This window comes from Peromyscus eremicus, chromosome X (genome assembly GCF_949786415.1).
Source record: "Peromyscus eremicus chromosome X, PerEre_H2_v1, whole genome shotgun sequence".
Lineage (NCBI taxonomy): Eukaryota > Metazoa > Chordata > Mammalia > Rodentia > Cricetidae > Peromyscus > Peromyscus eremicus.
This window is the reverse complement of record NC_081439.1, coordinates 108,711,696-108,737,921: the sequence shown is the minus strand read 5'-3', so window position 1 is coordinate 108,737,921 and position 26,226 is coordinate 108,711,696. Positions and strand designations below refer to the sequence as shown.

At 37.4% G+C, this 26,226-nt stretch overlaps 1 protein-coding gene across 7 annotated transcripts in view; it reads left to right on the top strand.

Annotated features, from left to right (window-relative positions):
- The window catches only part of Smarca1 (SWI/SNF related, matrix associated, actin dependent regulator of chromatin, subfamily a, member 1), a 74,329-nt gene that overhangs the window by 27,511 nt on the left and 20,592 nt on the right, over positions 1–26,226 (top strand). For all 7 annotated transcript variants that reach the window (XM_059250379.1, XM_059250378.1, XM_059250377.1 and 4 more), the window contains 7 exons: positions 814–849; positions 1,746–1,898; positions 5,307–5,439; positions 6,168–6,316; positions 8,533–8,652; positions 18,107–18,217; positions 18,503–18,616. In XM_059250379.1, coding sequence (XP_059106362.1) covers positions 814–849; positions 1,746–1,898; positions 5,307–5,439; positions 6,168–6,316; positions 8,533–8,652; positions 18,107–18,217; positions 18,503–18,616 — 816 coding nt within the window. The remainder of the gene's footprint in view (positions 1–813; positions 850–1,745; positions 1,899–5,306; positions 5,440–6,167; positions 6,317–8,532; positions 8,653–18,106; positions 18,218–18,502; positions 18,617–26,226) is intronic.

The following is a 26,226-nucleotide window of genomic DNA, read 5'->3' as shown; positions in this document are numbered from 1 at the left end:
AATACATTTTATCCTTTACTCTGTGTACCAGCAGTAGAGATTCCCCCCACCCTCACCATTAATATGGATAAATTAAGCTATCTAGGCCTCTAGTCATGCTCTGACTTAACTGGCCTCACTTTTGTAGGGAAAGGGATTAACATTTATAAGCAGCTATTATAAGCCAGGCACCTTGAGGTTCCAAATGATTCTCCCAGTAGTCTGGGTAAGGTACTGATAGGATTTTTGTCACATGAAATTGTGTCTCAGAGAAGTTAAAGGCTCGTGTCTCAGATGTATACACATGGCTAAGTTGAGCTTCACTCCCGGGCTTTTGTTATTTCCTCTACACTAGGGTGCCTGTCACCAACCTTAATACTACACGGTTTAAAGCTCTACTGATTATGGTAATGCTGGTCACCTTGTCTATCTAGGACTTAGATTATATTTGTCTATTGCATTAAAAATATATGTGCATTTTGTGACTATATAAGTAATATATGAGTACTGAGGGAGATTTGCAAAATCAATTTTCTCTGGGAAATTTTTATGAGAAATAATATGTAAGAAATTGATACCATAGTATATATATGTATGCTCTATATAAAATTCACTATCCTGGTACTTTTAATCAAGATTATATTGTGCTTTGTCAGTAAGACTATCATTATAAATAGTTTTAGGAAAATATTTAACCTTAACGATGTACTCTATGTAATATGTCCCCTTATTGGTGATGATTTAGGTTGTTTTCAGTTTTTCACTGTTGTAAATAATGCTACAGTGAAAGTCCTTATACATAAATCTTGTGCACATCTCTGATTATTTCCTTAGGATAAGTTCCTGGATGTGGAATTACTGGGTCAAAGGGTATGAACATTATTAAGGCTCTTGGTGCATGTTGCCAAATTGCTTTCCAGAAAGATTGTTCCAATTTACACCCCCAGAAGCAATATCCCTCTGCTCCCTCATCAACATTGAGTATTATCATTTTTTTTATCATTAAAAATGTCATTATATTATTTGTTTGCATCTATTTGATTACTAGTGAGAAATGAACATTATTCTTGTTTATATATATATATATATATATTGTATATATATATGCATTTATTCTGAGTTGAAGTTGTTCACTTTTCAGGTTCCTTTTTCTACTGGAGTCAGCATTTTCCTAATTAATTTCTATCAGATCTTTGTATAGAGGATATTAACAATATATTAATTTTTAAGTTTCTTTACTAAATATCCCTGGACATGTCATTCTGATTTTCTTGATTATTTACTCATTTTCCCTATCATTATAGTGATATTGATCATCTTACTCTCATTTGCACTTCTCAACTTTTCTCTCTCTTGATTGATCTTTGCCACATCTTATTTATCTGTCCTCAGAATGATATTGATGTTTCTGTCATTTTACTTGAAGATATATTTCAGCTCCTAATCAATTAGAACAGTTTTACTATTGTTTTCAAAGAATGCAAATGAATTATTATTTGTTTAGTTAAACTTGTTTGTATGATTGCTCTGTATTTGTCTCTATTGGTTAACATTTACAAACTTCATTTATAAAAACATCTTTTCTCCAGCTACTTACACAAGTGCAGTATATAGCTTTGAAGAATATTATAAAGTATTAGTTTATGGAGAATATTATATATAAAGTATAAAAATATTTTCTGTAAGCATGTTAACATTTCTATTTCTTAAGATTTGTAATATAATCCAGTTTTTCTCTTTTTATATTTTTTTATTAATTAAAAAAGGGAGCAATAGAAGCCTTCAATGCTCCTAATAGCAGCAAATTCATCTTTATGCTGAGTACAAGGGCTGGAGGTCTTGGAATTAACTTGGCAAGTGCTGATGTGGTTATCCTATATGATTCAGACTGGAATCCACAGGTTGATCTACAAGCTATGGTTAGTAATGTTTAACAATACCAGGAAATTATTGAAGCTCAGAATACTATTGTTCATATAGCACAAAGTTAATGAATGATTAAAGGGTAACAATTTTGGAATGATTTTGTGGAAGTTAGAATTAAAGTTGCTGAGTTAATTACAAAAAGAAAAGAAATGAAAACTAACATATATACTTCAAATGTAAGTGTAAAACTTATATATATTTTTGCTTTCAACATAGAATAGAAATGTCAGCTTTTTCCTATTCTTGAATATTGAGGAGACTTCCTGAGTTTGTTTTAATGAGAAGAATTAACAGTCAATCTCATTATTTTGTGTAACAAGTACATATTAAAATTAGGCCAGGTGTGGTGGCATGTGCCTTTAATCTCAGCCCTCAGGAAACAGAGGTGGAGGAATCTGAGTTTGAGGTGAACCTGATCTACATAATGAGTTCCAGGCCTGTTGGGGCTGCATGGTTTCACCCTGTTAAAAATTCTTTAGTACTGAAATTAGAAAAGGTCAGACTGTAACTTTTGTGATAAACTAATTGGGAAGAGAAGGTAAAAATGTCAGGAAAATGTACTGTTTGAGGACATCATCTGAAAATTGTGTGTGTGTGTGTGTGTGTGTGTGTGTGTGTGTGTGTGTGTGTGTGTTCATTTGTGTGTATGTGTGTTCCTGAGAGGGCGTATTTGAAAGCCAGAGACTGACATGAGGATTTCTTCCTCAATTGCTTCTTCTTATTTTTGAGACAGGTTCTCTTACTGAGCCTGCAGCTTGCCACTTTGGATTGACAGCTTGGTCAGGGAGCCCGCCCCCTCTGCCCGAATCCATTTGTTTTAGCCTCCCAGTTGTAGAGCTGCCAGAGCGCAGCACCATGCCTGGCTTCTCTGTGGGTGCTAGAGATCCAAACTTAGGTCCTTATGCTTGAGCAGTAAACACTTTACTCACCAAGCATATTTCCAAACCTGCAAATAATTTTGTGTGCGCGCGCACATACACACACACACACACACACACACACACACACACACACACACACACGAAACTGTTTCTCTTACCATTTATCACTGCTGCGGGACGCAGGAATATATTATAAGAACTCAGCTGGTTATGGCAAAGTCACTACCTGGAGGAATCAGGGAATTCCTCCAGAGAAAGCCAAATTCCAAGGAGCTTTTGGTGTTACTTGGCTTGTTATATATCACCTGTATTCTGTTATGAAAGTCATGTGTGTCTTCATAGTTTTCCCAATTGACTTTTCCCCAAGAAGGGCTAACAGTGTGGACTGATCACTCTCTGGACATACACATTCCAGGTATTTGGAGAACAGCCTCAGGAAAGGCTTTCTCTGGAATCAGATATCTCCCTTGGCCACTTTCAAGGACTAGCAGTAATAACAGTCCACATGCAAGTCTCCTGATTTAAGGTAAATTCCACAAGGAGACACCACCTAGGTCAGGTGGACGTTAAGTAATAGCTTTACACAATTCAGCTCTGACCCTCCTTGTTACAGCCTTACTAACTTTATAGACTGCTAACTCCTTACCTAACCACTTCTAGGAATATTTAGATAACCTTCTGTGCTGACAGCTATGCTCAGGCCAAACCCCAGTTCAAGCCTCCCTGTAATTATCCTCATTGGCAGCATCCGGCCAGGTCCATCCCCAGATGGAGGAAAGTACCTTATCAGAGACACCTCCGTACTTTCTAAGAACAGACTTAAGCATCCAGACTACCCATTTGAGAAGGCCTGGCGGATATGCCAATTAAGCTTTACTTCCTCCTTTCCCAAACCTTACCCCTGGTTCCAGATCTCCCTTTAACGATCACCAGAGGCATCTAGCTGTACACAGGTTGCCTAGCGACTGAGCACACTTTCCCCCACCCTGCAGAAAAACGGCAGATAGCTTAGACAGATAGGAGCCACAGGAAAAAAGAAGACAGTTTTATTTTCTCCCATTGACCTAGCAACTTATAGATTCTTAACATTTTCTACTAATCACATTTAAGATTATAGTTGAGCACATAAGAGTCCCTCTTCTTAGATATTACCCGAATTTAGCCTTTAGTTAATTCATTTCCTCATTGGTCACTTCCTTTGGGGTTGCAAATGATAATTAATGGTTATTGCCTCCCTATGTGATTCTTATCACCCCTCCATTTGACCCTGGAAGCCTGGCTTTATAAACCAGGACTTCCAGGGCACGGAGGGACGGAGAAGAGAAAAGAGAGTGGAAGAACTAGACTGGTAAGAACTTGAGAGGAACAAACTGAGATGGGGAAGAATTAGATTGAAGGGCTAGAGGAGAGTACCAGAGGAACGGGATGGAAGATGAGGAAGAGTCAGATGGGGAAGTACTAGCTGGGTAAGAACAAGATGAAAAGGACCTAGATGAGGCAGAGTTAAGACAAAAGAATTAATGTAGAACTTAGAGGAAGCAGTAGATAAATATAGAGAGAAATCAGCCAAGAAAGGAGCTAGACATGAGAACAGAACTGAAGCTGGGTATAAAGGATTTTATGCCAGAGGAATTAAAGCAAGTGGACTGTAGAGCTCGGTGTGCTGAGATTCTATTTCCTGAAAATAGTCCTCGCAGTTAGTAGTTCTCTCTCCTGAGCCCCTGGGATGTATAATATTAAGGCTGGTCCCTCTAATATTATACAAAATATTACAGTCTGGTCATTCAGGGATTACTGTTTGGAGTTTAAATTTTTAGATATTTGTAGAGCATTAAATTCTCTTTGAATGTGCTTTATTTAAAAATTGGTTATTGGGTTGTAGAGTTTTTACGTCAAGGACTGTTTTCAACCTTGTTTCTTTGTTCCTCCCTACCGTCTCGCTGTTCCCATTTGCTCTGTTAGTTTCTGCATTTTAAATACACTCTCCTCACATGCTTACATTTTACCAGAATTTGCCACCTGCCACCTTTGCTAATTATAAACCATTGGAGCAATTCTAGTGTAGTAAAATTATGAATATCTCATTAATATTTATGAGCCTTTACTATGTATCCTAGAATTGCCTTGGTAAGCAGAAAGAACTGCTTGATGGATGATGAGATAAAGCAGACTTTTGTCAATGTAGCAGCCCTTGCTAACTACTTTGTTCCTTACTTCAAAAACTCCTTGCTTGTCCTAGAGATGTTAAAGTTACTTAGTAGCTTTATTTGTCCTCATCTTAAATGGGATTTGCCTTATGAAATTCTGGAAGTTTCCCAGTAGTAGCACAGCACACTTTGAGATTTCTTTGTTCCCAGAAGTCTTTGGACATTTTTAACATCCACCGTCCACCTTTCACAAGTGACAGGTATAGAGAGATTGAAGTCTGAATTTTATTTTCGGGTATTTATAGCATTGTAGCTATATGTCTAAGTCTTGTCTACAGTCTCCGGCATCTTACAGTTGGACTCTTTCTGCTAGGATCGGGCACATCGCATTGGTCAGAAGAAGCCAGTACGAGTCTTCCGTCTCATTACTGACAACACAGTGGAAGAACGGATTGTAGAGAGAGCTGAGATAAAACTAAGACTTGATTCAATTGTTATACAGCAAGGTATTTCTATGTGGAAACTTCATTAATTGGAGAGGGGCAAAACACATTCAGTTTCCTTCAAAGGAGATCACTTTTCAATAATCTTTTCTCCCTTTTATTTTTTAGCTTATAACATAATTCCATCATTTCTTTCTTCCCCTTTCTCCCTCCAAATCCTCCCATATATATACCCATCCTACTCTTTTGAATTAATAACCTCTTTTAAATTGTTATTACATGCATATATGTGTGTGTGTATTCCTACATATGACCTGCTCAGTCTGTATAATGTTACTTGTATGTAACTGATCTTTGAAAAGATGTTTGCAATCTTTCTTATTTAAGCCTATGCCTTTAGTATATGAAATAAACTCACTAGGTCAGTTGAATGCCAATGATATGACGTTTGCAGTGCCTTATACTATTTAGCAGAAAAATATTGGCTTCTGAAAAATTTCAACAAATATAACACCAGAGAATCATTTCCATAAGGAGAAGTTATCTGAGAAATTAAATTAGAACACAAAAAAGGATTTCTGACTTGGATTTTTAACTGAAATAGTGACCTAAAATTGTGGTAGAAAAACTGACAGTCATTCATTAAATAAGTAACATTAAACCCACCAATGTTTTTCATAAAGCTACTCTATGTATGATTTATGATTTAATTCAATAGTGTCTGATCAGAACCATTATACTATACTTTCTTTGAAATAGAATTGAATGTATTTCCTTTTAACTGTTATTAGGAAGACTCATTGACCAACAATCTAACAAACTGGCAAAAGAGGAAATGTTACAGATGATACGCCATGGAGCCACCCATGTTTTTGCCTGTAAAGAAAGTGAGCTGACAGATGAAGATATTACAACTATTCTGGAAAGAGGGGAAAAGAAGGTTAGTTCAAAATAGCATTGTATTTTCAAGATGGCTTATTTACAATCCACACATTTCCACATACGTGTATTTGTGTTGAACTGCATGTTTAAGATAACTTAAGTTCTTCCTAAGAACTTGTAGAATTATGTTTGCAGGCATAGGGTAGGCTTTTACTTTTCTTAGCTCAGCAACACTGGGCACATCATTTAAAATTAAGCAATTTATGTCTTCTTGAAAATACCGTACTTGAACACTCCACATTTTGTATGTAATTACATATGGAAGGACTGCATTTTGCGTTTTTTTTTTGCATTGTATTAAGATACAGTACACTAACTGAAAGTGTTTTATAGACATTATGTGAAACATTAAATCATTCTTTGTCAAATCACCCTAAGTAGTTTTACAGTATTACAATTTTGTGTCTAATGTGCCCCTTTCCTCACAAATTATAGTTTCAAACTTAAGAAAAGGTAGATAGAATGGTATAATGAGTTTCCACGTGCTTATCACCATTTACACTAAAAATAATAAAAAAAAAAACCATCACAGCTTTGTCTCACCTGAAACTACCTTAGTATTTTTAATCACACAAGATATTTAATATCCAGTAACTACTCAAACTTCTAAGTGTTTCATAGCTAGGTAGTTGTACTTAAAGAAAAATTTTCCCTTTTTTAAAAAGTGCACGTAAAATCTGTACATTGCAATTGATGGGTATGTTGTCCATTTACCCACCCTCTGTATGTGTATTTTCCCCTTAATTTATGTGGTAAAAAAAAAAACTAGTTTGCTTGCCTTTTGACTTAATCATTGTATAGATTTTGTGGATTGCCTATCTTTGGTCCTATTTAAACATGTTCAGGATTGTCTCAGTTCTTTTGATCTTTCTACAACAAAATACCTGAGACAGGGAAAAGAGATTTTTGTAAGTCCAAGAGCTTGGTGCTACTAGCTTTGGTTTCTAGTGAGGGCCTTATGGAGGATAGTAGTGTATGGGGGGAACATGTGTGTACGAGAGAGAGGAAGCAAGAGAACTTCAGAAGCAGCTTTCATGATTTTATAACAACCCACTGTCATGGCAGTTAGTCAATCCAGTCTCACAAGAGCTAGAGAGCAAGCCTATGAGACCTAAGTTACTCCTGAGGGAAACTCTTAATCTCTCTTAAAGACATAATCAACATCTCTTGACATTCCACCATTTTGATACCATTACAATGGGGACCAAATTTGCCGCTCATGAACCTTTGGGGAATAAAAAAACTACTAAATTTTTTATTTGATCCTCAAAAGCAATTTGATTCTCAAAATGCTTTTGTTTTAAAGGTTATAGAACAATCTTATGTTACTATGTTTTATATCAATATACAAAAAGTGTTTTAATTTAACTTTGGCTTTATGATAGTGTTAGCTATTTCTCTCATTAATATTATACAATAGAAATTATGATATGGCTACACCTTCAGTGATAAATGTCCTTTAAAGAAGCCCCAAGTGAAAATATTTGGCAATAAGCCGGGCGGTGGTGGCGCACGCCTTTAATCCCAGCACTCGGGAGGCAGAGCCAGGCGGATCTCTGTGAGTTCGAGGCCAGCCTGGACTACCAAGTGAGTTCCAGGAAAGGCGCAAAGCTACACAGAGAAACCCTGTCTCGAAAAACCAAAAAAAAAAAAAAAAAAAAAAATTGGTAATAAAACATTTAATTTTTTTCTAAATACCCGAGACAAGTTTAAATTTCAGGACGTGTGTGTGTGTGTGTGTGTGTGTGTGTGTGTGTGTGTGTGTGTATGTATGTCTTTGTGTGTGTGTCTGTGTGTGTCTGTGTGTGACTGGAGATAGAATGTAGGGCCTTGCATGTTGTATGTAAGTACTCTGTTACCATCTCAAGAAAAGTATTTTCTCTCTCCTCTCCTCTCTCAGAATTGAATTCTTTAAAATTATTTTATGTGTATGGGTGTTTTCCTGCATGTGTCCCTGGAGGACAGAAGAGGGTGTCTAGTAAACTTGAATTGGAGTTACGCGGATGGCTGTGAGGCACCATGTGGTTGCTGCAATTAAACTCTAGTCCTCTATAAGAGCAAGAAGGACTCTAGTCCCTAATACTGTATTCTTCCCTTGTAACTTAGCGGAGTAGATACTTCATGGCAAACCTGGCTTCCAGAAAAAGAGAAAATTCACATTTTTTGCAAGTTGATTCATTGATAATTTTCTCATTTCAATATATTCAATTTTAGACTGCAGAGATGAATGAACGCATGCAGAAAATGGGAGAATCATCTCTAAGAAATTTTAGAATGGACCTTGAACAAAGTTTGTACAAGTTTGAAGGAGAAGATTATAGAGAAAAACAGAAGGTAACTTTATACTTGTAGTCATTAAGTGGTCGAATTTTCATTTTTCCTTGTAAAATCTATAAAATAACGCAGGATTTATGCAGTGCAAGGTCAATCTTTAATATATTTTGCTGTTGTCAATGCAGGTGAATACTTTTTCCCTAAAGTTTGGATCAGAAGTGTTTCATGTTTTGGAATTTTTTAGGTTTTTGAATATTTGCAGAGACATTACTGATCTGCCAATTTGAAATTAGAAATACTACAAAACTTATCTTACAATTTGGAATTTTGGAGCATTTTGGATTTCAGATTATTTTTAGATTGATATGCTCAAGCTGTACTACTACTTTGTAAGTGAACATGGGTACAGGAATGTGGTTGAGTCCTGAAACTCAACCTGAAATCTGATCTCTATTGTTAGGTAAATGACTTTGGGTACTCAGCTTGTTCATGTACCAAAGGGAGAATGTAGTAAGTATACAGACTGCTTTTCATAAGGAAATGGGTTAATATTTTAAAGTAATTAGAACAATACCCGGCAGCAAGTGTCTTAGTTGCTTTTCCTGTTGCTTTTATAAAATACACCAACAAAAACAACTTAAGAGGATCTGGAGAAACAGCTCACTGGTTAAGAGCATGTACTTTTCTTTCAGAGGACCTGGGTTTGAGTCCCAGCACCTGTGTCCAGTGGCTCACAATCTCTTATAACTCCAGCTCTAGGCATCTGTCACCTCTGTCATCTGTATACTTGTTTATGTGTAGGTATACACACACACAGACCCCTAATTTAAATAATAAAATGTCTAAAAAAAAGAAACTTAAATAAGGGATAGTTGTTTTTTTGGCTTACAGTGCAAGGTACAATAAGTACATCAGGGCAGGTGGATCAAGGTAGTAGGAGCTTGAAGCCATTGATCATATTGCATTCACAGTCAGGAAGAAGACAATGCTAAATGCTTTTGTCAGCAAGCCTTTTCCTTTAAATAAGTATTTTTTTAAAAAAGAATTATGTGTGTATGTGTGTAGGTCAGAGGATAACTTGTGGGAGTCGGTTCTCTCTTTCTACCATGTGGTTCCCTGGTACTGGACTTAGATTGTCAGGTTTGGAGGCATGTGATTTTATGGGCTGAACCTTCTCATTGCTTCCCTTCTTCCTTTTTATGCAGTCCAGGATCCCATCCCAGGGAATGATACTACCCACAACGGGCCTTCTCACCAACATACTGCACCCCCAAAGGTTGATCTTCTCACCAACATACTACATCTCCAAGCCTGTCCCCAAGTGATTCTAGATCTCATCCAGATAAAAATTGAGACTAATGATCACAGTTAATATTAACTAAATATAAGGAATAATGTCATATTAGCAGTGAATTGCCCCAAAGGCTTTATTATATGTGGTCTCTTGAAAAGGAATACCTTGTGATATAGTTCATAGATATTAGTGTTGAAGAAGTGAAGGCCTTATGTTATGTATGCTTAAACTGGAATTTAGGCAGTAATTTTTAATTTTTATTTTGAAATGACTTTAGATGAATAGAACAACAGCAAAAATAGGTCAGAGTTTAATGCTAATAATATATGCAGAAGCAGAGGGAGAGGCAGAGGGAGAGGCAGAGGCAGAGGCAGAGGCAGAGGGAGAGGGAGAGGCAGAGGGAGAGGGAGAGGCAGAGGCAGAGGCAGAGGCAGAGGGAGAGGGAGAGGGAGAGGCAGAGGCAGAGGCAGAGGGAGAGGGAGAGGGAGAGGCAGAGGGAGAGGGAGAGGCAGAGGCAGAGGGAGAGAGAGAGGGAGAGGCAGAGGCAGAGGGAGAGGGAGAGGGAGAGGGAGAGGGAGAGGGAGAGGGAGAGGGAGAGGGAGAGGGAGAGGGAGAGGGAGAGGGAGAGGGAGAGGGAGAGGGAGAGGCAGAGACAGTTGGATCTCTCCCGGAGGCAGATGGATCTCTGTGAGGCCAGCCTGTTCTACATAGTGAGTTCCAGGACAGCCAAGGCTACATAATAGACAGACTCTGTCTCAAAAACTTCAAACTAAACCAAACCAAGCCAAAAAACAAACTAGACTTTACTTTTAAGAGGAATTTTAGGTTCTCAACAAAATCAAATGGAAAGAACAAATACCCCTTGTCTGACATACACCCTCCTCTACAATCAGCATCCTGAGCCAAAGTGGTACATGGGTTACAATCATGAATGTACATTAACACATTGTTGTCACCCCAAACCCATCATTTGCAACAGGGTTCTCTTTCTAAGGGTGACACATTCTATGGTTTTTAATAAATGTATAAACATCTACCATTATAATATCATAAAGTATTTTCACTGCCTTAAAACCCCCCTGCCGTTTTCTTCTCGGTGCCTTGCAAGGATTCATCTTTTTATGACTTTTTTCATAGTTTTTGCATTTTTCAGAATGTCATACCATTAAATGAAGTCTTTTTAGATGGGCGTCCTTGGTTTAGTAATATGTGTTTCAGTTTCCTCTGTCTTTCTTCATGGGTCAATAGCTCATTTTGTTTTTTAGCACTGAGAGATAGTCCACATTCTGAATGCACTGCTGTTTATCTATTCACCCACTAAGGGCTATCTTGGTTGTTTCCAAGTGTTTGTGGTTATGGATAAATCTACCGTATACATCTGTTTGTAGAATGTTTTAAAAACAAAGTTTTTTTTATTTCTTTGGGACTACCAGGGAATATGCCTGTTGAGTCCTATGATAAAAGTATGTTTAGATCTATAGGAAACTGACAGATTTTCTTCCAAAGTGGCTATGCCATTTAACATTCTCCCAGCAGTGAATGAAAACTCAGTCCACATCTTTACCAGTACTTGGTGGTGTTGAAATATTGGATTTTCACTTTTCTAATAGGTGTATAGTGGCTTCTTGTTATTTTAATTTGCAATTTTAATTAAAAAAATCTGAGATTATAATATGCTTATGTCATTTCCCCTCCCCTTCCTACCCCCAATATACTCCACCTTGCTCTCTTTAAAATTAATTTATTAAATATATAAATACAACCTACTCAGTCTATATAAAGTAACTTGTATATATGTTTTCAGGACTGACCATTTGGTATTGGGTAATCAATCCATGTCCCTGGGCAAGACTGTTTCTCCTGCTGTCGGCATTCCTTCATTGCTTGTAGTTCTTTGTTGAGGCCACATGAACTTTCCCCCTGCCTATATAGCATGCTTACTGGTGTTATCATTGTTCAGCTTGTATTTAGGCAGTCATGTTAGTGAATCTTCATGGATGTAGCTTCTCTGACATTTCTAGGAGACACAATCTCACAACACACTTTTTACTCCTCTGGCTCTTAGAATATTTTCTTTCTCTCTTCTGAAATGATCCCTGAGCCTTAGGTGCAGAAGTTGTACTGTACATATATCAGTTGGGACTAGGCCCCACAACTCTTCAATTTGATTGGTTGTGATTTTCTGTAAATGGTCTATGTCTGTTGAGAAATTTCCTCGATGCAGGGTGATAGCTGCTGTGGTCCAGCCTTGGTTTGGGTTTGCATTGTATTTTTTTCTTCTTGGAGCATATCAGATCCTACCACTGATTCTATTTGCTTGGTGTCCAGGGAACTTACTCTCAACAGTTGGCACTATGTATATTCCTGAGGCTCTTTCCCCATTCTGTGTATGCATGCCTTACACTCCTTTCCAGAACTTTGAGACCCGGTTAATGTTCCATGTGTTTTCTTATATGTACCTAACGGTCTCTACTGAGTCAGTAAAGTTCCCAGGATTAGGAGTTGTAGTTAGTAACTACTGATAAGAGATTTAAGAAGCAATAGCCTGCCGAATCTTAGGGGTAAGCATTTGAGAAAGAACAGAATTTCCAGGGAAAATTACAGCTGTTGCATGTGTGACTGACAAAGTAAAACAAAAAACTGCCCAAAGAATCAACAATATAATGAGAGAGAAAAGAGCCTGCAAGCTGCACGAATTTGCAAATTCCTATGCTGTTCCGTGGTCTGCTGGTCCTTGCCAAGTAAGAATCCATTTCCATGGGTACCTTGCCCCGAGGAAATCCATTTGATGGGTAGTCATATGCTGAACCAAGACGAGGCTGCCTGGCTCTTGACAGATGCCCTCACTTTTGTCTGTGGGTAGAAGGATAAATATTCAGAATGCAGTTAAGACCTATGCTGGTTTAGTAAGTTGGTGTTTGTAGGGTCTCTGCAAAGATCAGTGACTTCACTAGCCCTGGGTAGTTGGCTGAGTTTCTAATACCAGGCATGATTTTTCTCTTTTTGAGTATGTCTTATGTCCAATTAAAAAGATGTTAGTTGCTGCCAAGGTATGCGTACCACTACTGTACCCTTAGGGTTATTGTGGCATGCTGGTCATCATTGTAGTTCATAAGTGTCATAGCTGGGTAGGAATGTTGATGGCTTCCCTCCTTTGGAAGTTTGCATGGCACCTTCTGGTACCATGAAAGTTAGTCCTCTGGGAAGAGACATTCAGGTCAGTTGCAACTCAAGAATCTTTGGGCCTTGTGTCTGAAGGAGCATGGTATCTTCATCAATGGGGCATGCCTTTCACTTCTGGGGAGCAACCAAGGTTAATAACAATACCCTGCAATGTTTTGGGAATCTTTTGGGCCCCTCTGAGCAGCAACTCAGAAGAGGGATTCTCATGCCTGTTGTTGGGGATTTTATTAGATAGCCTATGCCTCTTTGGGGGAACATTACTATCTGAGATGGGAATCTATTAAATTATCTATGTATATTTATACAGAGATGTACCATGTATTATAGGTATTTTTGGTAGACATCCTTACTGTTATTTTATCATCCCTCCTCCCCCTCCATAATTAGAGACCTCTCCATTTTTCCCACTTCTTTCTTCCCATCACTTGTACTCTGCTATTTCCTTCTCTATTTCTAGCAGGTATAGAGGGATTTTTCCTTATTTTAATCTGAAATTTCTTGATGACATATTGAACATATTTTCCATATACTTAACCACCATCTCTTTGTCTTTTTTTAAAGTCTTTTGTCCATTTTATTCAACTGAATTGTTTTGTTTTTGTACTGTCACTATTTGGGTACTTACTTTATTTTTGATAATGGTCCTTTAATCAATTTTGTCTTTTGCTAATATTTTCTCCCCATTTGTAGTTTATTTTTCATTCTCTTAGCCCACATTTTTTTTTGCTGTGCATGTTCTTAGTCTCTTCTAGTCTGTGTGAATTCTCTAGGTTTTGTTTTCTTTCATGACATGGATACTTTGGGAAAGCATTCATCAGTTGTTTGTAACTTGTCTCTTGCTTTGTGTTTTTTGGACAGTTTTTCATGATTTTACTGAGATTATGCATTTTTGGCAAGAATGTCCCAGAAGGGATGTTGTGTCCTGTACAGAGTATCAGAGCATCAATGATCTTAACCAATCTTTTTGTGGGTGATCTTAACCTTTTTCATTTAGTGGATGGGGATTGGCATCTGCCAAGTTTCTCTCCTATGAATGTAGTATTTTGACTTTTGTAATTGATAACTATCTTGGGAAGGATGTTTTCAAACTTGTATGTGATGATCTTAGTATCTGTTGGGGGAGTTATTGTTATGATGTGTACCTGAGGGCAATTTCCTCATTCCATCTATAATTCCTACTTGGGAATTTCTGTAAGAAGAAGCTGCCCCTTCTCTGTCAATTATTTCTGTCCTTATTTATTTATATCACTGTAGACTCATGTCTGTTTATTTTTGACTTACAATATAGTTTTATTATTATTATTGCTCAAATTGTTCCGTAAAACATATTTTTGATCTGATAGAAATGATGTCTCATTAGAGTAAAACTCTTTTTTAAAATCTTGGTTTTACTTATGAGAGCTGAACCATTTTAAATCGCATCGTACCCACTATACTGACAATGCTTTCTTGCCGTTACTTGCCTCTGATGGGTTTTGTTCCTTGACTTATATTTGTCTGTTTTATTTGCAATCTTAACTCAGACGCTTTGTGTTTTATCCTGCTTAGATGGAGGTGATGGCCTTTCTGCACAGGGTAGAAATTGCTTGCCTAATATGCTTTTTAGATCTAATTATATGATACGAATTTTATTTACTCTCCAATTATTCCTATGGATTATTGGTACTAAGAGTGTTTTATAAAGTGGAAAAATATTAATAGAACCTAAATATCATTGGGACTTCTGTGCTGGGACTCCCTCATGCTCAGCACATCCTATGCTACTGAACTATATCTCTAGCCCCGTTCACAGAGTAAGATTAGTGCTAGTTAAATACTTTTATGTGTATGGCTTTCCTATGCTCTGATTTCTAGCAGAAATGATAATTTACAGATAAGAAATATTTGAATGATTATGATGATTCATATAATTGAATGTCTACTATTAACAGTAATATCTAAAATCAGAAGTTTTTAGTATTCTTAGTTGAGATTATATTTTATTTCTGTGCATTCATGTTTACTACATAGGGTCATAAATTATGCTCATATTGTTTCTGAAGAGAATTGAAAATCTGAAGGTATATTGTTCATAAATCTTAGAAATTATATATTAAGGTAGATTTTCACATATGATTTGTTAAATCAGTTACATTATTTACTAGCATGCCTAGTGAATTTAATCATGATAGCTGACATTAATCCTTGATAAATTAACTTGAATAAGTTAGTATTAATATGCTTTTGTCTAAAACAAGCCAATTCAGTATAATTAATTCTGTTTTTGAAAGTTCAAGAATTGGCCTTTAACACTTACTTCAAATTTCAACATCTAGATTTTCAAACATATACAGATTGGATGGCCAAATACATTACCTTTAAAAAGCTAGTTTCAAGTATACATTTTTACTTCAATTTAGAAAGATTAAATTACGTGTTATTTTAAAAATCTTTTTTGTGAGTGTGTATGTGTGTGTATGTATGTTCACACTAATGTGGGTGCACATGTATGTTCACATGTGTATGGAGGCCAGAGGTTGATATCTGATGTCTGCCCTATGTATTGAGGCAGGGTTTCTCACTTGAACCCAGAGTTTACTGATTGGGCTAGCCTAGCTAGCCAGCATCCTCTGAGGAATCTTCTGGTGCCACCTCCTGAACTATTTATGAAATCTTTCCCCCCATTACTGTTACCTCACACACTAACTCATTTGATATAAGAAACACAATTCATCTCCCTCTGTAGATGTAACCAACCTTCTTATTAAATAAGAAACACAGAACCAATGCAAAGAAGAAAGCCAAGAGGTCAGAGCTAAGAGCTAAAACCTTACCCTTCCTCCTGCAGTGGTCCTACCTCTCCGAACCAGAGCTACCCCTGTGTTAAAGTCTTTTTATAAAGTTCCTGTTCTGCCTTCTCATTGGTTGTAAACCCAACCACATGACCGCCTTGTCACGGCCTGTCTGTATAGGCCTCCAGGTTTTCCATGATTGGTATTGAGATTAAAGGTGTGTGTATCCAATAATGGCTGTATCCCTGAACACACAGAGACTTACCCAGGTCTGCCTACCAAGTGCTGGGATTACAAGTGTACGCCACCACTGCCCTGCTTTCCTATGGCTTGCTAATAGCTCTGACCCCCGGGGAACTTTATTTATTAACATACAAATAACATTTTAATACAAATAAAATATCACCATATCCCTCTTGACTGTATTCCTTCCCTTCCTCCCCTCTCTCCCACTGTTCTTTCCTTTCTTTGGTATCGAACCCTGGGCTTCTTACATACCAGGCACGTTCTCTACCACTGATATACATCTCTAGCCTTAGATGTGGATATTTATTTTATTTAAGTATCCCATTTTAATTTCTTATAACTTCTTGGAATTAGAAGACGTTGAAGGTCATTTACTCTAACCTTTCTTGTAATTAAGAAATCTCACTTTATAGGGTGAGCAAGATGACTCAGTGAAAGGTGCTTGCCACCAAGCCTGACAACTTGAGTTCAATCCTTGGAATCCGTATGGTGGAGAGAACCGACTCCTAAAAGTTGTTCTCTGATCTTCGCAGGTGCGACATGGCATGAACATGCATGCACACATACACACATATGCACACACAAATAAAGAAATCAATGTGATTAAAAAAGAAATCTCATTTACAGCATCTACAACAGATGATAGCTTGTGTTTGAATTCTGAAGTGCTGGGAATCCTACCTCCCTCAGGGTAGTTACTTTCACTGTTTGCCATCTTGCCCTTGTGTATTCTAGGCAAACAGTCTACCACTGAGCTACACCCCCAGCCCTGTTAAATTATATTGCATAATGGTATTGTTTCTTGTAAAACAATTGTTTCTTTACACATTGGTTTGAATCTTATGAATCAACAAAAAACTATTCTTTGTTATTGTGTAGACTTTGACTTATGAGCCTTAACTTCAAGATTTATTTCTCTAGACATTGTGAGTACTTGTAGATCTCTAACCATCCTCATTATCTTAGTTTATTATCCATGTTTTTCTTAAGTGGTTTTGGGAGTTGAACCAAGGGCCTTGTGCATGTTAAACATTTATTCTATCACTGAGCTACACATGCATCCTTGACATCCACTCTTTGCCTATGATGAAATATTGAAACCAACCTTAAGATAAGAGCCCCCATGGCTCATTTAAAGTCACTAGTGAAATGGAGAAACACCACAAAATGGAGAAAAACAGAGAAATATGAAAAAATTTCCCTGGACTCCAGAACTTTATGTTGTCAATTTTGCTTGTTGACTATTAAAATGCATTTCCTAGCTCATAATGGGGTAAGTTTTGCAATGCAACAAGTCAATGGTAATATTAATTTCCATGTGTGTTAGTACCTTAACATTTAACTGTTGGCTAGTTAGCTAATGCTTTCAGATATAAATTACTATGTTTGATGTTGCGGCTCCAAACCAGGACTTTGCACAAGTTAATCATACAGGGTACTACTGAGCTAGATTCCCAGATCCTTTGTGGTTGTATTTAATCTTCAAGGTAAGTATTAATTGTTCTCATTTTACAGAAAGCAGAAATAATCCTCAAAGATGTATGACCAGTGCAATGATAGGATTCAGATTCAAATCTGAATCTTTCTGATTCCAGTGACTTTTGCCCACTCCGCTACAGCTTATCTTTCTAGAAAGTTCCCTTTGATTTGAAGGAGGTGTGCTGTCATGCTGCTGCTTATCATTTACTCCTCTGACCTAGTATATGTATAAAGTTACCAGAATCAACACTTCTCTTCCTTTTATGACAATTCCTCCTTATTTACTCAATTTGCCATCAGATTCTAAACAGTTAGTGTAAATTATTTTCAATTAAGGAAGAAATAATTTTAAAATTATTTTCAAAAATGTGAAAAAAAATCTTTGCTCCTAAACTTAATTTATAGCAATGTTACAGAACTTTGTAGGTAGAAGTAGGATTTATGAAGCAAGTTTTAATTGCTTCTAATTACTACCTTATTGCATGTGGTACTGAGAAAACAGTTCAGAGTAATTAAACCTCTTGTTCTTTCTTGTGTGTAGCTTGGTGTGGTGGAATGGATTGAACCTCCTAAACGAGAACGCAAGGCCAACTATGCAGTGGATGCCTACTTTAGAGAGGCTTTGCGTGTCAGTGAGCCAAAGATCCCAAAGGTAAAACTGTACAGGGCCAGTTTTTACATGCTGTTGTAGAATTCTCTTATAACATAGTTTGTGATTTAGATTTTCTTATGTATTGCCAAGTCATAGTTCCTAAAATATAACAATACAGTAAGCACTTGCTATGGGACAGCCACATGAATGGTTTCTGTTGTATTTATTTTTCCATATGTAGAAATCAGTAGCGTTACTTGTATCAGCTTTGTGCTTCATGAAAACAAGTATGTATGTATGTATGTATGTATGTATGTATGTATGTAACGTATTTTTTCCTCATAGGCTCCTCGGCCTCCAAAACAGCCAAATGTTCAGGATTTTCAGTTTTTTCCACCACGCTTATTTGAGCTCCTGGAAAAGGAAATTCTTTATTATCGGAAAACTATAGGTTATAAGGTAATTTTCAAATTAATGTGATGTAATCTTTTAAAACTGTTTTATTTGTATGGGTGTTTTTCCTGCATGTATGTCTGTGCTCCATGTGAGTGCCTGGTGTCCTCGGAGGCTAGAAGAGGGAGGGTGTTAGATCCCCTGGAACTAAAGTTACAGGTGGTTGTGAGACAACATGTTTGTGTTAGGGATTGAACCTGGGTCCTCTAGAATAGCATTAAGTTCTCTCAACTACTGAATCATCTCTTCTAGTCTCAATAATATTTTATGTGCTGTTGTAGAATTCTCTTATAACATGGTTTGTTATTCCAATTTTCTTATACTATTGCCAAATCATAGTTCCTAAAATATAACAATACAGTAAGCACTAGTTAAAATAGGCTGTCCTCTATTTAATATTAAAGAATATAAGAGCATATAATAATGTTTTAAACTAGTAGTAGTTATGAAACTATTGAGTCACTAAATAGTGTCATCAATGAAACAATTGGTTTCCAATATTTCAAAACAGTAACATCTGTAATAATGTTATTTCAACAGATTTAGTATTTGGATTGTCAAAGAACATGTAGAAAAAATAACTATGAGTTAGAAATGAATTTTGACATATGATGATTTTTAAATAATTTTCCTTAGTACAACTAAGAAACAGTATTTTTGTGTTTATTGCTCACAGGTTAGTAAAGGCCTTGTTGGTAGTTAATGGTCACTTAGATGTTAAATATAACAATACACATGATAATTAGTCATATAATTTTAAAATAAAATGATCTTTGGAATTCAATATTCTTTTTTGCGTATGTAGATACAAATTTTAGTAATTAAAATTTAGTGGCTGTAATACTACATTTATCTATATTAAGAGATTAAGAATGCAAAGTTATTTCTGTATGTGGAAATTGACTTCCTAGACAATGGAGATGGTTGACAAAAGGTATAAGAATCACTAACATAGCCAGGCGGTGATGGTACACGCCTTTAATCCCAGCACTCGGGAGGCAGAGGCAGGCAGATCTCTGTGAGTTTGAGGCCAGCCTGGTCTACAGGGCGAGATCCAGGACAGGCACCAAAACTACACAGAGAAATCCTGTCTCAAAAAAAATCACTAACATAAAGTAAATTAGAAAAGTTTCAGCAGAATTGCAATATTATGAAATTTTCTGTTTTATGAATGGAAGTTATATTTCAAAATTTATTTTGTCGCAGCTTTATTAGAGTTGGAACTTTGATCAGTTATATTGATTAGTAGCTAGAACGTACCTAGAGAAACTCTATGTATTTGTGATAATTAATTTGTATTTCAGAATGTACATGGGCTAGTTAAAATATTGTTAGATGAATATGGTTAGATTTGGGCATAATTAAACTATCAAGACCTGAAAGAATCATTTTTAAGAAAGTGTGGCAGAATAAAGTAACCATGTTTGACTGCTCAGATTATACATAAGAAAGTGAACACAATGTAGAAACAAAATACAAAATTCAAGCTGTTAGTTATTAAATAGTTAATTTTGTGGGGTAAACAGACATATAGCACTTCATTGAGGTTTATAGTCATTTTTGGTCTTAGAACATTATTTTCAGTTTCTTTTATCAACTGTTATCAGTAAGACTTGAAAGGAGAATTAATTGAAATACTAGATCTTAAGTACTAAACGAAATAGTAGTGTAGGGCATTTTATAATTTATACAATGCTTTACCATATATTTCATTTGATCCTAACAACCTCATTATATAGGTTTGATTGTCTGCTTGTAATTGGTAAGGGAACTGGAGTTCAGAAAGGTTCAGTTACTTTGTGCAAGGTCACATAGATAATGAGGTTGCCCTGCTGTCTCAAACCTACTTATTAGAATTTAAATTCTGTGCTCTTTCTATGCAGACATTCTTGGCTATTTCTGCATGTGATATAACCCCTTTTGCTTCTGCAGTCCTAAATAAGGACTGTGTTTGTTAGTGGTGTGACATGTCATTTGGGAGGTGGGCCAAGTGGTAGTCAAGTAGCAGCAATAAAAAAAATCATCTGAGATGATGGAACTGTTTATTTTCCTTCTTTGGAGATAGTGTGATTTTGTTTCCTGTGAGAATTCCAGTGCCCACTCCATTCGGGCCACAAATTCAGTTAGAATGTAAACAGTGCCTTTCATTACAGGCAGTTTGTGGTGAGGAGCGAGGTCTCAGAATGATTGTTTGGGTGGTGGCCAGCTGGAAGAACATGGAGGAGGAAAGAAACCTTATAAGACAGGGTAATGAATGGACAGCTGCGAGGGGTAAGAGAAAGGAAGAGGGAGGAGGTGTAAGAAGAAAGGAAATGAGTGAGTAGGAAGAGGAAAGATGCTATGGAGTTCGCATTCTTGCACTTTACTATTTTATCTCCCTCACCTCCCAGAAAGTGTTGAGAAAGAGGAAGGGTATAAGGGGGAAGGACTCCATTTAATACCTCTTCACTGAGCACTGCTTTGTATTAGGTGCTGTGATAGGCACTTGGGAGAAAATGATAAACACGCTTGGCTGCTGGACTGCTTCCATGATGGGATACACACATGCTCCTGGAAAAAGCCTGTTCTTGTTAACTGTCCCTTTGCTATGGTGCCTCTACTGAGTGAAGTTGACATCTGCCCATGTGAAGCAGCACATTTGCAAACTGATGGAGAAGGGCCTGACTCCTTCAACTCAGAATGATCTTTAGAGGCTCACATGGTGTCACACAGTACCTGTTGGGGTAGATAATAAAATCATGGGAATCCATAAGTTTAAAGGACTTACTCCCTATCTTTCTGAAGATCATTATTATTTAACTAAGGAAATAGTTACTGAAAGGATAAGAGTACTAAATTCCATCTGATTCTGATAGACAAAATTCACTCATTAGCATGATATTATCAAGACCGCCACTATCCATTAAAAACATAATTAATTCACAGCCTCTACCCTAGTGGCTTAAGCTCATCTATGTACTCAAGTGGGTAAAATCATTGTAATGGTAGCAGTAGTAGTAATAGTAATAATAATAATAATAGTAACTAATAATAATGATAATAAAGAAAATGACAAGACTCTGAAAATTTAGATTATAACGCCAGAGACATACATTAAACAGATACCACAATGCAGAGGTATTATTTGTGCTCCCAAAGGGTGCTGCCAGGAAGTATAATTGGCATACAAAGTAGTCTGGAAGATGAAGGCATGCTCCCTGAAGAAGTGTCACTTGAGCTGAGATCTAAAAGATGATAGGATTGAGCCTGCATATTTTGATCGAGCCACTATATTTTCTGTGTAAAGCGGATCCTTGAGGTAGGAAAGAGGAGGCACTTTCCCAGAGATGGAGTGTGATCAGGTGGAGATGTGTATTGGTCATAAAGAGGCAGAAATTTGGCTTCGGAGTAAAGGAACCCACTCAGATGCCTTTAAAGCAAGGATGTGGGTGGGTGACAAAATGATATTGATCTAAGCTTTCCTTGTGTTTCATGATGTTCCATGTTCTGTATAAATATTAGCTTGGCGTCCTCATTATAGGAACTGCATCTTTATTTTACAAGTGAGGAAGCGAGGCATAGTTTACTTTTCTCAGACTTGTAGGACTTATAACTGGTAAAGGATGATCAGATTTACATTTTGCAGAATGATTTAAATTTGTGTGCATGTGTTCTTGTGCATGCTTGTGCTTTCTGGAGTTGGTTCTCTCCTTTCACCATGTGGGATCTAAGAACTGAACTTACGTTATCAGACTTCTGTGGCAAGCACCTTTACATGCTAAGCCATCTCATTGACACTTGATTTATATTTTCAAATTATTACCCTAGATGTGAAACTGGGGACATTTATTAGTAAAACCTCCCAGAAACTGTTGAAATACGAAAACAAGAGATGGTGGTGACAACACGGACTACAGCTGTGGGGGCCATACAGCTGTGGTGGGCATACAGCTGTGGTGGGCATACAGCTGTGGTGGGCATGGTGTTGGTGATGGCAGAAGAGCCATTTCCCTGCCGCCCTCTTTCTAGCTTTGTGTTCTCTTCAGCCCCACCTTGGGTTGCCACCGTGCTATCTAAAGATTTGCTGTGAGTCTCCTTAGGAATTCCTTGCTGAGGATTTAGCAAACAAACACCGCATTCTGGAGGCTGACTCTTTCTAAACTTTGTTTCTTCCATTCTTTCCTAAGAACTATGGGTCTGAGCTAAGGTGGATTATCTGATTGGAAGGGTCTCATGTTTGAGTTCAGAGTACAGACAGATCACATGGCATGTTAATCATCTGTAGGATTTCAAAGATAATGTTATATGACATGCCTTCTCAAGAAATACCTAGGATATTGGGTTGGACAGATGGCTCAGCTGCTAAAGGCACTTGCTGCCAAGCCTAATGACCTGAGTTTAATCTCTGGAACTCACATGGTGGAAGGAGAGAACTGACTTTCTCAAGTTGTCCCTGATACCCACACACATGCCATGGCATGTACTCACCCTCCCATGAACACAAACAAACTCAATGTATGTAAAATTAAAAAATAATTATTTAGTATTCATTTCTACCTTGTGCATCCAAAAAACCCATTAAAGCTACAAGATGAGTGGAACAATAGTTTATTTTTACATGAAAAAAAGTTGATATAGTGGATTGCCTGATGTTTTCTACACACAGGTTCTCAAAATGGAACTCCTTCCTCTCTTTCTGTTTAAATTAATAATCATTCAAAGGTGTCTAATGTTTTGACACCGCAACATGACTCTGTCATCTAAAACTTCACTCTCAAGACCCATACAATTGAGTTGTAAAAAATAACATATAATCTGTGTTTTAAATAAGTTTATGGTTTGGGGTTGGGCTGTATTCATAGCTCCCCTTGGCCACACATGGTCCATAACTGCAGGTTAGACTGTGGGCTAAGAGGAAATAGGCATTGTCCATAGCTGGGCACACTGTAGCTAGTGGAGACGATTTCTCTATTTTGAGTCTCCCAGCCTACAGTAATGGAGGAGAGAGCTAGTGAGGGGTTCACTAGTTTCTGTTTCTGTTTTGACACAGGGTTGCACTTTGCAATGCTAGCTGGCCTGGAACTCTCTGTGTAAATCAGATTAGCCTCAAACCCAGACAGATCTGTCTGCCTTTGCCTCTTTCGTCCTGGGATTAAAGGTGTGCACTACCACACCTGGTATGGGCTCGCTAGTTCTGAAATAGTTGGTAACGCACATGTGTGAGCACCTACGTATTACTAGCTATTAGCATTTTTATTTTCTACTTGTCCCTCCTTCCATATTCAGTACACCAAGGCCACGGCAGTAGTTTAGCTAGTAGGATTTGGAGTTAAAAGACTTTATTTCACTTGGGGCTGGGAGAAGCATCTGTTTGCTTTACTGTAATCCCTTTGTGGCTGGCTGTGTCGATTCTTCCTAAGCTTTGACCTTGCTGTGAATGAGACATCTTCAGAGGTTTTCTTACTCTCTAAAATGAAAAGGGTTGATATTTAATATACTTTCTTGTTCACCAGAGTCTTATCAGCAGGCGAGGGTGACAGCTGAAATTTTAACTGCAGAATAAAAAAGTCCAGGTTACCTGGAAGTTGCAGTTGATCTAAGAGCGTGAGTGAAAGAATTTTGCCACATTTGAAGCTGAAGGAAGCTTTAGGACATTCCAATATCTATCTCCAAAAAAGATTCCTGTAGGGACAAATATAAACATTTGACAAATGGACAAAGTTCCATACACTTTGTGAGCTTTGGTAATGTGTCATTCTGGGCTGCCTGTTAAACTATGGGGAGCTGATTTCAGGCGACAGCTCTCATTTTTTTTTGTGCTGCCACGTTTAATTTTGCAAGCCATATTTCTATGAAATCTTGCTGAACTCCTAAGCAATAAAAGTTTTCTTACTACCTCATGGAATCTAGCTCTTTTTTCATTCATTCATTCATTCATTTATTTATTGAGAGAGAGAGAGAGAGAGAGAGAGAGAGAGAGAGAGAGAGAGAGAGAGAGAGAGAGAGAGGGAGAACACTACTGTGTGGAATCTTGCGGGAGTCATTTCTTTCCTTCCCTATCTGAGTTACAGGGATTGAACTGAACCCAGGCAAGTGCCTTTATCTGCTCAGCCATTTTTGGAAGGAGACTACCATCTCATCGGCCTCTACATTTCATTTTTAGTTTATACTTTTTCTATTTCTTTGTCACCATACTTCATTTCCAAGTTATAATGGATCAGAAAGTTCTCTGCCTCTGGTAGCTTCTTTACTTTACTCTATCTAATGGAAGAATTACAGTGAAAATACTGCATTTTGATACTTTATTTCCTTGACCAAAAGTCTCCTTTGGAGTTTGGGGCTCTCTGAATCTGTCTACCTGATTTTGTTTTTTGGTCCTTTTCTCAATATTAGTCCTAACATTTTTTCCCCCAGTGCTCGTGATAGATAGAACCCAAGCTTTCACACATACTAGGTAAGTGTCCTACCACTTAGCATACCCCGTGCCTAATGTAACACCTGTGTATCCCAGTGCATTTCTGCCTTCATGCCTTTGCTTACACTGCTCCATTTTAGATAGCCGTTGCCTCCCATCTCCTCAGAACTTCCAGGTTTTGATCATTGTCCAGTCTTTTCATTTCATTTCCTCCCCCCTTTTCTTCCTCTTCCTACTCTTCTTTTCTCTTCCCTTCCTGCCACTGCCTCCCTCTCTTTTACTCCCCCTTTCCCTGCCACTGTCTCCCTGTCTCTGTCTCTGATCTGTCTGTCTGTCTTACTTGTGAACCATTCTCCGGCTTCAGCACCCGCAGCTGGTAAGATAAGAGGAAGTGTGCTACCACTGTCCTTCCTTTCTGTTTGTGAGATAACTCTTGTCATGTAACCCAACTCTCCTTGAACTCACAAGGTAGACCAAGTTGGCCTCAAACTTGCAATCTTCCTACTTTGGCCTCTAAGTAATAAGATCATAGTTGTGTGTCATCACTCTGGTGAAACCAGGATGCTTAAGATAAAGGTCACAATCACAGAATTGGTTTGGGAATTTCTTATGTGCAAGGACTGTGTCCAGTAACCCAGTCCATACTTATTTTAGTATTAATAATATAATAGACAATACATTCTGATTTGGTTATCTGATACTGATGGATACAAATTAATCTGCTTTTTAATATACAATATTTCTTTTTAAATATATATGATAAATTTTTATCTGAAGAACTATTGGATACAACACTTTTAAAATCTTCACTTTTAAGATATAACGATGCAGGTTTTTTCTTTTTCTGAGAAAAGAAAGGGTTCCTGTGTGTAACAGCCCTGGCTGTCCTAGAACTCTCTTTGTAAACCAGACTGACCTCGAACTCACAGAGATATGGGATTAAAGGTGTGCACCACCATGCCCGGCTATGATACAGCTTTAAATGCTATAAAATATGTATAACTATGAGAAAAATACCCTGTAATAAATGTTAGAATTTTATTGTAGTATGTCTATTTGACATTTCTAGGGAATGAGTCATTTATATCATGCATGCATCCCAAACAGTAGAGATTTGCTGCCAAGCCTTTCATTTTCATGTTTAATGGAATGCTGTAAAATGTACTACACATGTTCTATACCTGCTCTCTGGAATCACTGAGCTGTGTCATGGCTCCAGATG